General features: G+C 54.4%; 1 protein-coding gene across 6 annotated transcripts in view; it reads right to left on the bottom strand.

Moving 5' to 3' along the window:
• Positions 1 to 825: 825 nt before the first annotated feature.
• The window catches only part of Dmtn (dematin actin binding protein), a 28,307-nt gene continuing 12,631 nt past the window's right edge, over positions 826 to 16,501 (bottom strand). For 4 of the 6 annotated variants that reach the window (XM_048330419.1, XM_048330420.1, XM_048330422.1 and 1 more), the window contains exons 2-16: positions 12,542 to 12,707; positions 12,247 to 12,321; positions 11,719 to 11,874; positions 10,885 to 10,929; positions 10,452 to 10,551; positions 10,080 to 10,136; positions 9,638 to 9,790; positions 8,377 to 8,501; positions 7,587 to 7,692; positions 3,078 to 3,142; positions 2,882 to 2,927; positions 2,740 to 2,750; positions 2,503 to 2,568; positions 2,147 to 2,227; positions 826 to 1,983 (exon numbers count right to left, since the gene is read on the bottom strand). In XM_048330419.1, coding sequence (XP_048186376.1) covers positions 1,870 to 1,983; positions 2,147 to 2,227; positions 2,503 to 2,568; positions 2,740 to 2,750; positions 2,882 to 2,927; positions 3,078 to 3,142; positions 7,587 to 7,692; positions 8,377 to 8,501; positions 9,638 to 9,790; positions 10,080 to 10,136; positions 10,452 to 10,551; positions 10,885 to 10,929; positions 11,719 to 11,874; positions 12,247 to 12,321; positions 12,542 to 12,559 — 1,218 coding nt within the window. In that variant the 5' untranslated portion in view covers positions 12,560 to 12,707 and the 3' untranslated portion in view covers positions 826 to 1,869. The remainder of the gene's footprint in view (positions 1,984 to 2,146; positions 2,228 to 2,502; positions 2,569 to 2,739; positions 2,751 to 2,881; positions 2,928 to 3,077; positions 3,143 to 7,586; positions 7,693 to 8,376; positions 8,502 to 9,637; positions 9,791 to 10,079; positions 10,137 to 10,451; positions 10,552 to 10,884; positions 10,930 to 11,718; positions 11,875 to 12,246; positions 12,322 to 12,541; positions 12,708 to 16,501) is intronic. The other 2 variants (XM_048330424.1, XM_048330423.1) reach the window with 2 other exon arrangements.

Genomic DNA, 16,501 nt, shown 5'->3' on the forward strand with positions numbered 1-16,501 from the left:
GGATGAGAACTCCAGGCTAGTCCAGGTAAAAAAGGTAGTGTGAGTCTGAGACCACCAGCATGGATTGGCTCACACCTGCAACTCATTAAGCAGGAGGCCAAGGTCTGAAGGTCACAGTTCAAAACCAGCTGGGCAGGAAAGTCCATGAGATCCTTTTTGTTTTGTTTTTTTTTGCCAGTCCTGGGGCTTGAACTCAGGGCCTGAGCACTGTCCCTGGCTTCTTTTTGGCTCAAGGCTAGCGCTCTACCACTGGAGCCACAGCGCCACTTCTGGCTTTTTCTATATATGTGGTGCTGAGGAATCAAACCCAGGGCTTCATGTATAGGAGGTGAGCACATTACCACTAGGTCGTATTCCCAGCCCCATGAGATGCTTATCTCCAGCAAAAAAAAAAACAACAAACAAAAACCTGAAGTAGAGCTGTGGCTCAAGCAGTAGAGTACTAGCTTTGAGCTAAAAAGCTCAAGGAAACCATACAGGCTCTAAATTCAAGCCCCAGGACTAGAATAGGAAAAAAAAGATAATTGCATCTATCTTAACCAAGAGTTCATTGTGGTGTCTTACACCTGTCATCCAGCTATACAGGATATTAAAACAAGAGGATCACAGTCCAGGCCGGGGGGCGGGTGCGGGTGGGTGGTGGGAGCAAAACTCTACTTAAAAAATAATGATGGCAAGACGGGATAGGGGCATGACTTAACTGGCAGCACATCTGTGTAGTAGGCCAGTGGCCCTGAGTTCAAATCCCAGTACTGCCCCTTCCCCCCACCAAAGGGAAAAAAAAAAAAAGAAAACCACTAAAAAAAAACAAAACAAAAAACCAAGTTGATTTAGGGACCCAATGCAACCTTTTAATTCCAAGCAGAGTCCTCTCAACATGATCTCACACACACACAGTGGAAAGGGAATGCCGAGGTCTGGGCAGGAGCACACAGCCCAGAGCTGGGCAAAAAAATATATATATAATTATATAAACATACGTATGTGAAGAAGAGAGCTGGGAGTGAGTGGGGTTGGGTGAGTGGGGTTGGGTGGGGGGGGGAAGCTGCGGGTGGGGGGGTGGGGAGTGCCCCAATAAATTACATTCTGTCGACAGCTGAGTTGGGGTGTGGGGAGGTGCACGGGACACGGTGGATCCTGGGGGGGCAGGCCTCAGGGAGATGCCCCAAGCCCGGCCTCTCCATCCCATCTCTGTGGTCCCTGGGCAGGTGCTGGCAGGAGGCATCCTAGCCAGCGTTGGCTGGAGGCTGGTGGTAGCTAGATTGTAGAGGCAGCGTCTCCACGCTTAGCCAAGGCTTGTGGGGAGCCCTGGAGGTAGAGCAAGGGAGGCTTTGAAGCTTGGGGTCACAAGTAGAGAGGACGGGGCAAGCCCGCCTCTGTCAGTCAGAGAAACAGGAAGCTCGCGGGTACAGGGAGCTGCCGGAAAGCAGTGGAGGTGGAGGGGGGGGAGTGTCCCCTCAGGCAGGCAGACACGGGGTCCCTCAGCTGGCCCACCTCTGTGTGGGAGAGCTGACAGCCTGACCACCAGGCGTCCTCTTCGCTCCCCTCCCCTGCTTCTGAGGAGCTTCATGTGGGGGGGGGGGGCGGCGACAGGCAGGGAGAGGGGGTGCAAACATTAACTCGGTGTGTGCTGGAGTCCAGGCTGGGTTGCGGGAGGCAGCGGGGACCTGGGGTGGGAGGAAGCCCCGGGCCTAGGGCAGGACCGCAGGGGTCTTGGCTCCCCTTCTCCCTGAGCAGTGAGCTGTGCCCTGGCTCCCACTGCTCCCGGCCCCCTGGGGAAGAGGGTGCTTTGGGTCGAGTGGCTCCCCCCGGGGCCCAGAGCCCTGGAGCAGCAAGGAGGGACTGTCACCAGGCCCGTGGCTGTGACAGTCAGAAGAGAGAAGCCTTCTTCTTGAGCTCGTTCCGCTTCCACAGGGCCAGCTTGCTGAACTCTTCCGGAGACATAGCAAAGACCCTGGAGAAGTCCTCCGCGGACAGGTGCCTCTGGGGGGGGGGGGGGAGGAGGCAGGGCAGGCTTGAGGCTCAGCTCTCGATGGCACGGAGACCCAGGTCCTCCCGGAGTGGGCATAGCGGGGCCCCGGGCAGAGCAGACAGAAAGAACCCCATCCACCATCCTGTACGCAGGCAGAGCCTCTTCCCTGCATACCTCAAGCCGCATTCGATCCACCCCTGGGGGCAACTTGGTTCGTCCCTTGTGGGTCACCACCAGCATTTCATAGGGATAGATCTGGGGGGAGGGGAGAGGGGGGAGGGGCTCTTAGGCTCCGGGGCGGCTTCTGTCCGTGCCAACCCTCTACGGCCTAGGCCCCCGTGCCCACCTGCAGAGGGGCCATCAGGGTTCATGCCGTTTCCTTGCCATCCGTGTCCCTGGCTTCTCTGATGCCACCCCCCCTCGTCATCGCCAGGAGGCCCCCTAGCCAATGAGCTAGCGCGCTCAGCTTGCCTGCCTCTGCCCGCCCCACTGCCCGCCCCCACGGAGGCCTCAGGGTCCCCTGCCCTCACCTTCTGCTCCAGCACACAGGGCAGGGAGTTCCCCCGGTCCATCCTCCCCCTCTGGCCCTCTCCGTTCTGGGGAGACCAAAGCCGCAGTGAGCCAGAGTGGGGTGGGGGACCTTCCCAGTCTTACCCCCGGCTTCTTGAGTCTTCACCAGGCAACTCAGTGGCCCCACACACACCCCTGTCCCCACACCGTCCCTGGCCTCCGGTGCCTGGACCTGCTCCCCTCCAGGGGGGACTCACCTGCAGGCCTGCAGAGAAAGAGCCATAGTTCAGAGGCAGCTCCCCGGGGGTCTCCCCCTGCCCCCTCCCCCCAGGGGGGGGGCCTGTGGTCACCCCTCTGCCAGCTCCCCACAACAGGTCGGGCTGCCAGGATACTCACTCGGGCTTCCTGCCTCGCTCCCCGATGGGCTGAAGTCTGTGGACTGTAGCTAGGGAAGGGCAGGGACAGAGGAGAGGAAGTTGGGTTGTACTCAGGGGTCCTTTCACCCTCAGAGGGCCTCCCGGCACCCCCCAGATGCAAGTACTCGGCCACTCCGAAGCAGCCCCTGGTCCCCCGGGCCTCTGTCCGGAGGCCTTACCCGGCTCAGGGTGGTCCTGCCGTAGGAGGGAAGAGAAGACGACTTGGATGTCCCTGGATGCAAAGCTGGAAGACAGCAAGAGGGCCTGCACTCAGTCCTTCCCAAGAAGACTGCTCTCCTGGCCAGAACGTGGCAGGAAAGTGGGGAGACTCAGGGGAGCCCAGTGGGGGCTTCTGCGGTATCTAGAACACTTTCCTTCCTCTCTCTAGCCAGAATCATACCAAGTAAGTACACCATTGGGCCAAAAGCCTGAGTGGTAAAGTCTACAGCTCGAGCTGCAACTCAATGTCATGAGGTGGTAATGAGATCTAACACGAACAGTAACCTGTACAGTCATGTGACTGTATAACTCCAGGGGTGTCACAAGGGACACTGACGTACACATGTGGCTACTCTAAGGCACAATGGAAGTCTAAGAGCTCATTTCTGGTTACATAGAAGAGCTGCAAGAATCTGGTGGAACTCAGAGGCTAAAGTTAATGAAATGGAAACTATACACACACATACACACACACACACACACACACACACACACATACACACACTGAGGGCTGGGAATGTGGCTTAGTGGTAGAGTGCTTGCCTAGTATGCATGAAGCCCTGGGTTTGATTCCCCAGCACCATATATATAGAAAATGGCCAGAAGTGGCATTGTGGCTCAAGTGGCAGAGTGCTAGCCTTGAGCATAAGAGAAGCCAGAGACAGTGCTCAGGCCCTGAGTCTAAGCCCCAGGACTGGCATAGACAAAACAAAACAAAAAACAATGAAACGAATTGGTTCTTTGAAAAAAATAAATAAGATTGGTAAACTCCTACCCAATTTGACGAATTTAAACTCCAGAGGACAAAATTAAGAGATGAAAAAGAGAACAGCATAACAAATACCAAAGAAATCCAAAGAGTCATGAGGGGATACTTTAAAAACCCTATACTCAAATAAACTGAAAATCTACAGTAAATTGATAAATTTCTGGATCCATTTGACTTACCAAAATTGAACTAATAGGATACATCACTTAAATATATAACAAGTGATGAGACTGAAGCAGTAATTCTCAGACTGAGTTCTCAGACCTTTAGAGAATAACTGAAACCAATATTCCTCAAACTTTTCCATGAGACAGAAAGGGAAGGAATACTACTAAACTCAAGTATACAGAAAATCAGATACATACACACAAAAAAGAAAGAACTATAGATCAATCTCTGTGATGAACACAGGCACAAAAATCCTCAATAAAATTCCTGCAAACTGAATTAAAATACATTAAAAAGATTATATACCTTGATCAAATTGGTTTCATCCAAGAATGCAAAGGTGGTTCACTATATGTAAATCAATAAATTTAGTATACATCACATAAACAGGACCAAGAACAAAAATCATGTGATCATGTCAATTGGCACAGAAAAAAAGCCTTTGACAAAAATGCAACTTTTTTTTTTATGGTGAAACTGCAAAAGAAACTAGGACTAGAAGAAACGTGCCTGCATTTAATAGTCTATCTGTGCCAAATCTATAGCCAACATCATGTTAAATGGAAAAACTGAAACCATTTTCCCTAAAGTCAAGAATGAAACAAGAACATCCACTAACCTCACTCTTTTTTTTTTTTTTTGCCAGTCCTGGGCCTTGGACTCAGGGCCTGAGCACTGTCCCTGGATTCTCTTTGCTCAAGGCTAGCACTCTGCCACTTGAGCCACAGTGCCACTTCTGGCCATTTTCTATATATGTGGTGCTGGGGAATCAAACCCAGGGCTTCATGTATACGAGGCAAGCACTCTTGCCACTAGGCCATATTCCCAGCCCTAACTTCACTCTTATTCAGTATTATACTAGAAATCCTGCTAGAGCCATAAGGCAAGAGAAATAAAAAAGATTCAAATCAGGAAGGAAGAAGTCAAATTGTCACAACTTGCAGATTATCTGACCCCATATTTAACAGACTCTACAGACTCCACCAAATAACTTACAGATCTGATAAACACTTTTGGAAATATAGCAGAATATAAAATCAATACTCAAAAATCAATAGCTTTTCTGGGGATGGGAATATGGCCTAGTGGCAAGAGTGCTTGCCTGGTGTACATGAAGCCCTCGGTTCGATTCCTCAGAACCACATATATAGAAAACGGCTGGAAGTGGCACTGTGGCTCAAGTGGTAGAGTGCTAGCCTTGAGCAAAAAGAAGCCAGGGACAGTGCTCAGGCCCTGAGTCCAAGCCCAGGACTGGCAAAAAAAAAAAAAAAATCAATAGCTTTTCTGTACACCAACAATGAATAGGCTAAGAAAGAAGTCAGGAAAACAATTCCATTCATAATTGCCTCAAAAACATTCAAACACTTGAGTATTAAAGGAAGTAAAAGACTCTACAATACAAACTACAAAATCTTGGAAGAAACTAAAGAAGACACCAGAAGATGAAGAGATTTGTATGCTCATAGATTTATAGAGTCAATATAATAAAAAATATCTAGATAGCCAAAAGCAATCTACAGATTTGATGAAATACTCATCAAAATCCTATTATTCATAGAAAGAGAAAAATCAATCCAAAAATTTCATAGTTAGGTGCCACTGGCTCATACCTATAATCCTAGCTACCCAGGAGGCTGAGATTCGAGGATCACAGTTCAAAGCCAGCCCAGGCGGGAAAGTCCATGAGACTCGTATCACCAAATAACAACCGGAAAACTAGAACTGGAGCTGTGGCTCAAAGCAATAGAGTGCTAGTCTGAGCAAAAGAGCTCAGGGACAGCACCTAGGCACTGAGTGCAAGTCCCATCATTGACAAAAATAATTCATAAAAGATCCTGAATGCAAGAGCAATTCTGAATAAAAAGAATAACACTGGATATATCACGATATCAGGCTTTAAATTACCCCTGAACTCTTAATGTGTGGGCTGGTTGTCCTTTAATTCAAGATCATCCTGCCTTAGTCTTCTGATATATTATATATCATTCCATATATATGTGTGTGTACATATACATACATGTATATATACATATGTGTATGTACATATGCATATATATGTACACACATATAAGATTCTAACTATGGGATCATGTAGTAGTAGTAGTAGTAGGAGGAGGAGGAGGAGAGGGAATAATTTTGAAATATAGTGCACATATTTATGAAGATGGCATAAAACAACACAATGGGAAACTCATTGAAAGTTGCTGATCAATAGGAGATGGAAGGGAAGGACAAGAGGAAGCAATAGAGAAGGGTATTCTGAGCAAAACATATATACGCACATCTGAAATATAGTGAAATCTCCTAGTGCAATTAATACACACTACTAAAGAAAAGAATGAGCCTGGCACCAGTGACTCACACCTATAATCCTATCTACTCAGGAGGCTGAGCTCTGAAGACTGAGCATCAAAGCCAGCCAGAGCAGGAAAGTCTGTGAGGCTCCTATCTCCAATTAAATCACAGAGAAAGGCAGAAGTAGCATTGTGTGGCTCAGGTGGCAGAGTGCTAGCCTTGAGTAAAAGGAGCTCGGGGGCAGTGCTCAGGCCCTGAGTTCAAGCCTCAGGACTAAGAAAGAAAGAAGGAAGGAAGGAAGGAAGGAAGGAAGGGGAATGAAGGGAAGGAAAGGAAAGAAAGGAAGGAGAGAGAGAGAGGGGAATGACAAGAGAGAAAAACTGGCTCCGATGGGAGGGCCAGTCCTGGGAGCAGCGGAGACTAACGAAGACGGTCAATGAGAATGAATGTGGTTGAGGTAGTTTATTTTCATGTCTGGAAACTGAACAAGGAAATCCGTCGAAATTGTGAACAGCGGGCCTGGCCCACCGCACTCAGCTCAGCCTCACTGGGCCACGCTCTGTTTTCTTCCTCTGCCCCCCAGCAGTGATTCACGCTCCCTGCCTTGGCTCCCATGCTGCTCTGGTCATCTGCCATGACCTTCTCTTCCATTGCCTTGGCTTTGGCGTCCTCTAAGACTCAGTTTAACCTTGGGCCTTGGGGCTGTGCTCTCTGGACCCGTGCCTGACACACTGCTCCAAACTCCCACGGTCCACGTCAGTCTTCTCTGCTGACCACAAGCTACCAGAGCACACCAGCGAGGGTGCATTCTTTGATGGCAGTGCCCCCAGTGCTGGTGCCTGACAAACCCTCTGGAATTACCAGTCCCACGTAAAGACCTGCCAACCCCAGCCAGGTACAGGTGCCTCACACCTGTGCTCCTACTTATTCTGGAGGCTGAGAGATCTAAGGATCATGGTTCAAAGCTAGCCTGGGCAGGCAAGTCTGTGAGACTCTTATCTCCAACTAAACACCAAAAAGCTGGAAGTAGAGCTGTGGCTCGAGTGGTGGGAGCACTCATTCTGAGCAGAAAAAAAGCTAAGGGACAGCACCCAGGTCCTGAGTACAACCAAACAAACAACCTTGCTTGTGCCGGTCTCTCTTCTCACCGGCTGCTGGCTGGCGGCTGGTATTCTTGCCCTAAAGGGAGCATGCGCCCCCCCTCCCCCCAGGCCTCAGCCCCCTCCAGGGCACTTACAGGTATGGAAGGGTGTCCTGTCAGGCAGGGAGCGTGTTTTCCTCCGGATGGGCAATGACTTCTCCATTTCTTCTTTCAAGATCATCTTTCCCAAGTTGGAAGTAACCTGAGACAGGGAAAAGGAGGATGAGGCCAAGGCCTAGGGACTGGATTGTCAGTTATAATTGGCCCAGAGTTGCTAGACGGCGGGGGACCAGGGTGGTTCCCAGGCAGACCACGCCCTGGGGCCCATGGAGCTCCTCCCCCGTCAGTCACTGCTGACCACGCCCTGGGGCCCATGGAGCTCCTCCCCCGTCACTGCTGACCACGCCCTGGGGCCCATGGAGCTCCTCCCCCGTCACTGCTGACCACGCCCTGGGGCCCATGGAGCTCCTCCCCCGTCACTGCTGACCACGCCCTGGGGCCCATGGAGCTCCTCCCCCGTCACTGCTGACCACGCCCTGGGGCCCATGGAGCTCCTCCCCCGTCACTGCTGACCACGCCCTGGGGCCCATGGAGCTCCTCCCCCGTCACTGCTGACCACGCCCTGGGGCCCATGGAGCTCCTCCCTGTCACTGCTGAACCTGCACCACGTCACCAGCCAGGCCCTCCCCGCGGCTCCCACCTCTCCCCCAAAGCAGCCCAGAAACCAAGGGCCCCTGGGAAACAACCGCTCAGACTCCTGGGGGGGAGGAGAGGCCCTTCTTCCCTGTTCTCATTCAGGTGTTTTTCTGACTGGCACAGTTCAGATGAGCCACAGGACCAGCACAGGTGTCCCCAAAGATCCGAGGTTGGGACTCTGAGATGCTACCTTACTAAGTTCCTCCTTCTGACGCTCTCTGATGGCCTTTATCTCCTCTTCTGAGTCGTCGTCGTCCTCCTCCTCCTCTTCTTCTGCCCCCTTGCGAGATGCTTTCCGCTTCCTCCATTCGGTTTCTAGGAGGCAGAGGCCAGAGAGGCAACTCAGCCAATCAGCTTGCTGCTTGGGTGCCGGCTCTTCGCAGGCGCTGGCTGGACCTCAAGGGCAACACCCTCAGGTTCTTTTTATTTTCAGTGTGAAAGAATGTTTTAAGAGATGGGGTTTTGCTATCTCTATTCACCGTCCCTGGCAGCTCTGCTCTGGGGTGCTGTTGTCATGGAGTCAAAACAGATCCTTTCCCAAGGCTGATCTCCACCTCCTGGGCTGGCGGCTCTCCGCCTCAGCACCCGGGGGTAGCTGGGACTTCAGGTGGGCACCACTAGGCCCAGTGGTACAAATTCTTAAGCAACTGGTGGTTCACGCCTATAATCTTAGCTATTAAGGACTGGGGTTCAAAGCCAGCCTGGATAGAAAAGTCAGAGAGACACTGTGTGTGTGTGTGTGTGTGTGTGTGTGTGTGTGTGTGTGTGTGTGTGTGTGTGTGTACACTGTCCCTTAGCCTTTTCTGCTCAAGGCTGGTGCTCTATCACTTGACTGACAGGTTTACTTCTAGATATTTGCTAATTAATGGACATTAAGAGTCTCACAAACCACTGTTCAAAAGGAAATGTGCTCAATGCTTATATGACTGTAACCCCTCTGTACATCACCTTTACAATAAAAACAATTGAAAAACGAATCTCACACACTTTCCTGCCTGGGTTGGCTTCAAACAGTGATCCTCAGATCTCAGCCTGCTGAGTAGCTAGGGTTACAGGCGTGAGCCACTAGCGCCTTGCTCCAAGAGACTCTTGTTCTGTTTTTGCCAGTCTTGGGGCTTGAACTCAGGGCCTGAGCACTGTCCCTGGATTCTCTTTGCTCAAGGCTAGCACTCTACCATTTGAGCCACAGCGCCACTTCTGGCTTTTTCTGTTTATGTGGTACTGAGGAACCGAACCCAGGGCTTCATGTATACGAGCCAAGCACTTTATCACTACGCCATATTCCCAGCCCTCCAAGAGACTTATCTGCAATTAACTAGCAAAAAGCTTAAGTGGAGGTATGGTACTGATAAAGGTGCAAACGGATCTAAGAGGAACCCTCAGCTGTGGAGTGGGTGGAGAGGGAATAGTGGGGAGGGGATCCCCGCCTCCCCTCTCCTTCGCTTTCCTACCCACAACAGCCAGTGAAGGGGGGCATGGCCAGTAGTCGGTTTCGATCTTGGCCGGCTGGTTGGGATCGGGGGGCTGGGCGGCTGGGAACTTGGACGATTCGATGATGAGGTCCTCGATGAGGTGCTTGCTCTGCGGGCTGCCCCCCATGGACTCTGAAGACAAAGGTGGGAGTCAGCCCTCACACAGCCCATCCTCAGGCCAATCGGGACCACCCAGGGTCCCCAGGTCTACCACCTGTCCCCTCGCCCCTGTGAGATCACAGATAGAAGAGCAACATGCAGCAAAGAGCACGGGGGGGGGGAGGGGAACATTCCATGCTGGCACGCACAGCTATCTGCCCATCTCCCTGCCAGCCAGGACCTGCTTCCTGGACCGGCACCTGGTCAAGCCCCCCGTGGCGGGTGGCACACAGGAGCCCTGCAAACTTAGGGGAGCCCTCACCTCTCTGCTTATAGATGGGTGGCTTCTTGTAGATGTTGGAGTCTGGGCGAGTAGTCTCTGGGAAGGGAAATAAAGGCAGATGAGAAGGAGCGTATGCTGATGGCAGGGGATGCTGGGTAGAGGAGGGAATGGGCCAAGTGGAATAGCTCAAGAGCCAAGACAGAACTGAAGTTCCTGGCACTGTTCTCACGAGCACTGGGGGGGGGGGGGGGAGGGGACAGGCACAAGATCACTGGGGTCTTAGCATTATGGGGTTCCACGGTGAGCTTGTACCTCAGAGAATGGCAGAAATGGAGAGTAAGAGAGTGGGGGTGCTGAAGGAGAAGAGAAGTCACAGGGAACAGGTGAAGTCAGGCCAACAACGAAACCTACCAGGATGGTGGAAATGGGGCAGGCTGGTCCGGGGGGTTCCTGTGGTTCTGGGGGTTGAAGCCTGAGAGAGAATTCCAGGGGTCCGGCTCTCCGCCCACACCTGCAGAGCAGAAGGATGTTTCTCCTCTGCCCCCCTGGCACCCCACACTCTTCACTCCTACCACAGCCTGCACTCCCACCCTACAGCCAACACCCCCAAGCTCAGGGCAAAGACTCCCAAGGCTTGACCTGTCCAAGGCGCCTGTCCAGGGACAAAGGCTTAATCCAGCCCCCCCCCCCCAGGGCCAACTGACCGGCAGAGCCAACCAGTGACTGGGCAGGATCTGCTTATTCTACTGTGTCCTGGGCTCTGCAGAGCTCCGCCGGGACACGGAAAGACCTGGGCCCCCGTCACTGCAGGGCTGGGCAAGTTTCAGGGTTAGGGCAGACTCACCTCTGGGGAGGGTGGGGGGGATGTGGATTTGGGCGACAGCGAGCGCTGTAAACGGGAGGAGAGTGGTCAGTCACAGGCAGGATTAAAGCTTGGTCCCTAGAGCCCCAGAGGGGTCGCTCCAGCCGCCACCCCAACTCCACACACTTCCCTAACCACCCTTCTCTCTCAGGCCCTTGCCAATTCTCAGCCCAACCTTCCATCGCTCCTACTCCCAGGATGCTCCTGACAAAAATCCTGACTCGTTCTGTATGGAGCACAAAGAAGCACAGGATCCTGGGGTAGTGTTTCCAGTGCACTGAGGGGCAGCCAGGACCCTGTCCCCAGAGCCTGACAGCGCATGTCAGGGAGAAGACCACACGCGGCCAGGGATAAAGCATGGGCTCCATGTCCAGGCACCCACCTCTCCTTCACAGTCTGGCTGCACCCCCACAGCTCAACCAACATTACTTTTTACTTCAGTGTGCGCCCAGGCACTGCGCCACGTACTTTGACAACTTTGGGGGCGGAGGTTAAGTGAATAGGAGAAACCGAGGCAACCATACACCTGTTCAGTAGGTTCAGCATTCCTGAGATCTTTCTGCCCACTCCCCATCCCTTTCCTACAGGTACACCCCCCCCAGCCCCCCATACACACTCTTCTTCGTGCTGTTGCTATTCAACTGTGGCTGTCCTTTATCTTCCTACTTCGGGGCCACACCCCAGCCTTGCTGTCTGCTGCCCCTTTCTCTCCCAAATGGGGTTGCTTGCACTTCCAGGAAGACTAACGCAGAGAGATTCCATTCACCAGCCTCCCCAATGTGGGACCCCGCCCCCCGACACACACACTGCCCCCACCTCGCGGCTTCTGGGCAGCTCCACGTGCTCCAGCAGGGAGTAGGTGAAGTGGGGCTCGTAGATCATGAGGTCGGGCCGCTCGATGTCCAGGATGGCCTTGTCTTTGGGGATGGCAGCCAAGTCCTTGTAGCCCAGCACCTGGTTGTCCATCTTGGCCTGGGGGGAAACGGGCACACATGGAGCAGATCCTGGGCAGCCCTCCCTTAGGACACGGACCTCACGGGATGGAGCTTCACTTCATCCCCCAGAAAGCCAGCCATTCCAGACCTCCGGCTGCGCTGAGGCTACACGTTCGGGGTGTCACCGGAGAGGTGACGGCAGTCCTTGGCCTGGTACTTTGCCTACAGCCGGGCAAGGCAGCCAGGGGGGCAGCGGGAGCCTTGGGGGGCCCTCCGGCTTCTGCCCATCTGCCAGCAGCGCAGGCAGGATCACCATGGAGAGGAGGTGGAGGGGGACCCTGGGGAAAGCTGGGGTCCCAGCCCTCCCTTCGCCCCAAAGGGGGAGTGGGTGGCCTACCGGGGTACTCACCACGATGCTGGAGGGAGAGCCGGGCACGCTGGAGTCTCGGGAGGAGCTGACGCTCCCGGGGGAGGTAAGAGGTTGCTGGGGAGAGCGAGAAGGGCGCCGGTGGGCGTGTGCGTGGCGGCGAGGGCGGGGAGGGGGACGGGGCGGGGGCGGCCCTAGGCGCGGGAGGGCCCGCTGCGGTGCGCGGCGCGGCGGGGGCCGCCAGGTGGCGCCGTCGCGCTCCCGGGCGGACCCCGGCGGCCCGCGGTCCCCACCCGACCCCGCACCCCGCCGCGGGGGCACCCCGGGGGCGCCGCACCTTCTGCAGCCGCTCCATGCGGAGGCCGAGGCCGGTGCGCGCGCGCGCGGGGTGCGGACAGGCGTCAGGCGCGGCCCGGCTCCCACGATGAAGGCGTCCCACCGCGCCGTGGGGTCCTCATCCCTCGGCGCCCCGGCACGGCGGATGCGCGGCGGGGGTGGTGGCTCTGCAAAGGACGGACGGACGGACGGGAGTGGGGAGGGGGCCGTCAGGCTGGGGCGTCCTCCTCCCCCCCCCCCGCGCGCCGCCGCCGTGCGCTCAGCCCCGGGGCGCGCCCCGCACGCGGTCCCGGCGCGCGGCGTGCGGAGCCATTGTTCTCCGGAGGAAATGACGGCAGGGGTCAGCCGGCCTGCCCGGGCGGTGGCCTCCGCATCCCCAGCCTTGGCCACCTCTGCCCGCCCCCCCCCCTCCCCGCCCAGGGCGGGGTCCCCTGGCAGGCAGGTCCCCCTCCCGGGCTCCGGGCGCCAGCCCCCCTCCATCCACCGGGCCCCCTTCTTCCTTGCTTGGCGCACACGGAGGGACTGAGTCATACCGGAGGACGCACGAGGTGCGGACGCGCGGCCCACGACGGGGAGGACAGGGACGAATCCCCCTCCCCCCCGGGGTGTGAGGCCAGCCACTCGGGAAAGCACCCTCGGGGCAGACCCCTGCCCCGTCCCTGCCCTGCACCCCATCGTCTCTGAGAATGCTCCAAGGCCCACCACGCTGCTGGGCTCCAGGGAAGATGGCCTGGCCAGTCAGCCCCGCTGTCTGTAAGGCCATGTCCTCCTGGGCGTCTCCCTCAGCCGTCCTCCCTCTCCCTCCTCCCTGCACCCAAGGGGTGGGGGAGCAGTGGCTGCCCACTGTCCCCTAGCAAAAGCCACGAAGTCCTAGCGCTGGTGGCTCACACCTGTCGTCCTAGCTGCTCCGCAGGCTGAGAGCTGAATTGTGCAGCGATAATTAAGCCTCCACGTTTGTAGGAAAGAAACTTAGAAACGGCAGGAGCATAGAAATAGCCCGGGCTTCATGGGGCTGCTGTAGCCCCTTAGGTAAGTTAGAGCACGAGAAGAGCACAAAGCAGGATAGTCTCCACCGAGGTTAGCTGCAATAGTTCTTCCCAGGGACTGATGAGCTTCGGGGCTTTTCTGTAGTTAGGTCCTAGCATCGGAGTCATAAAAGACCAGTATGCTCCCAATCGTGAGTGAGTGTGTGTGTGTGTGTGTGTGTGTGTGTGTGTGTGCCTATTCTTCAGTTTGAACTTGGGGCCTGGGCTCTGTCCCTCCACTTTTTCACTCAAGGCTGATGCTCTACCCCTTCTTGAGCTGTAGTTCCACTTGCAGGGTTTGGGTGTTAAATTGGAGATACGAGGTTCATGGATTTTTCTGCCCACGCAAGGCAGCACCATGATCCTCAGATCTGTCTCCTGAGTAGCTCATTGTAGGCATGAGCCACAGTGCCCAGCTTCCCAATCTTTTCATCTATACTTAAAAAAATAAAACACGTGTAATACTGGACTCGACTTTGCGCTTGCTAGGCAGGCCCTCGGACACTGGCCCAACACCCCCAGCACTTTTTGCTCTCATTTTGAGAGAGGATCTTGCTTTTCTTCCTGGGTCAGCCTGGATAACAACCCTCGGCACGCTTCCCTCCACAGCTGGGGTGACAGGCATGCGCCATGATGTCCAGCTTTATCTATGTTCACTATCAGCCAGTCTGCTCCTCACCCAATCACCAAATTCTCCGCCTGCCACACAGAGTTCCATTCATCCTTCCAGGGTCCTTAGAAGGCCCCGCCCCTCCAAGGCTAGTCTCCACTCTGGAGATCCAAAACAGGGGGTATGTAAGCAAGCACTTCATGATAGGCTGAGGCATGGGAGGAACCCCCTGTGGACTTCTAGAGGCGGCCACAGTACCCTGAGAACACTCACTGAACACGCAGTCGGTTGGGTACTTGGACAAACACCAGGAAGGTATGATTCAGTAGGATCCTGCAAGGGTAGCTCCACTTTACAGATGAAGACTGGCCAAGGTTGAGGAGATGAGGCTGGTGGTCTCTAGCACGGTGAGGTTCTCTAGGACTACCCACTGTTCTACCATGTACGTGGGGAGAGTCGAGACCTGCCAGAGTCCTCAAGTCCCTTTGGAGTTCTAGAACCAAGGCGTCTCTAAGACAAGGCTCCAGCCCATCGTACATACCGTGGGTATCTCACAGGAAAATTCCAATCTCGAGGTTCAAAGCCTCTCAGACTTTCTTGGTGATTACTTGGAAATGCTTTTATTATTTTATTTTATTATTTTATGAATGCAGAGCCTCATGCATGCTAGGCAAGTGCTCTACTATGTGCACACAACCCTTTTATTGTAAAGTTAGGATCTAGCTGCTAACTTTGCCCAGGCTTGCTCCATCTGCCTGCCTCTGCCTCTAGAGTAACTGAGAGTATGCTGTGAAATGCTTTTAACTAGATGTCTGAGGAGCCTAATACAGTCTACTTCCCTCTCATTCTACTTTCCTTGTAGCTATTAGCACAGAAGCTTTGCCCTAGAGGCAGATGGCTATCTACCCATCCATCCATCCATCCTTCCACCCAGCCACCCAGCCACCCACCCATCCATCCATCCTTCTACCCACCCACCCATCCATCCTTCCACCTACCCACCCACCCACCCACCTATCCATCCGTCCATCTATCCTCCTAGCCATCCCCCCATCCTCTTATCTACCGATCCATGCACCCACTTCTCTATCCTCCCATCTACCCATTCATCCATCCATCTATCCACCCTCCTATGGTCCATCCATCCTCCTGTCTATCCATCCATCCATTTATCTTCCCATGTACCCATCCATTCACCCACCATCTGTTCATCCACCCTCCCATCCATCCTTCCATCTACCCATCCACCGCCCATCGACTCTTCTACCCATCCATCCACCCACCCACCCACTCACCCAATCACATATTTCTCCATCTACTGCATGCGCGCTTTCTAGCATGGATTCTGTGGGAAGCACAGCCCAGTCCTGTGAGGAGCCTCACAGGGAACAGAAAGGCGAGTGGAGAGTGAGGCATTTCCCACCCCCGGCCCCCAGGAAGAAGGCGTGCTGCCCACAGATAGCTGCTGCCAGCACAGAGGTGCTTGTGCTAGATAAGGCCACGGGGAGGGGGTGGCAAGGGAAGCCCAGCACGGGGAATGAAGAGGTTTCTCAGAGCAAGACATGTATGATGAGGGGAGAACTTGAAGGATGTGATGGGAAAAAGGACCCTTGGACCCGGGTGAAGGTGTGGACATGGGGACAAGCTGGGGCAGACTGGAGAGCAGCAAACATGGCGGAAATGTAGCATTCAGGGAGGGAAGAGGACATGTGGGGCAGAAGGTTGGGTCCCACCCTGGGTTAGAGTCTATTCCTATGGGCAACAGGGGATCAGAGAAGGCTTGGGACCTCTTTTTAAGCATGGAAGTGACAGGATCCAGGACCTGCTGAGCCAAATGAACTTGCTAGCCGCCTGGACACAGGACTGGGCAGGCAGAGGTGGCCCACAGCCTGCAAGATGGGAGAGATGAGACAGCGTTCCGGCAGGGGACTGCGAAGGGCCAGACTTGGGCATGGGCCAAGGGCAGGAAGGAGCTACTGGGAGAAATTCTAGAGGTGGCCTGCACAAAGCGGGACTGGGTCCTAGGGCAGGGCGGTGAGAGGAGGGAGGAGAGGGAAGGAGAAGAAAGAGGGAGAAGGAGGAAGGGAAGGAAAAGGAGGAAGGAAGGGATGAAGTTATTTTTGCTAGGCTGGCCAGAAGGTGGAACTGTCTCAAGGAAAGGAGCTGGGGGAAGGAACATGCTGAAACTAGGGATTTGCATTTGGGAACCATTTGCTTAGAGCAAGACGCGGAACAAAAAATTTAGAAGGGTTACCGAATAAACAACCAACCAGCATCCTAGAGAGCTAATGCCGTGGCAATAAGCAGACAACAACAAAAACACTAC

The sequence above is a fragment of the Perognathus longimembris genome, chromosome 21 (assembly GCF_023159225.1).
Source record: "Perognathus longimembris pacificus isolate PPM17 chromosome 21, ASM2315922v1, whole genome shotgun sequence".
Classification (NCBI taxonomy): domain Eukaryota; kingdom Metazoa; phylum Chordata; class Mammalia; order Rodentia; family Heteromyidae; genus Perognathus; species Perognathus longimembris.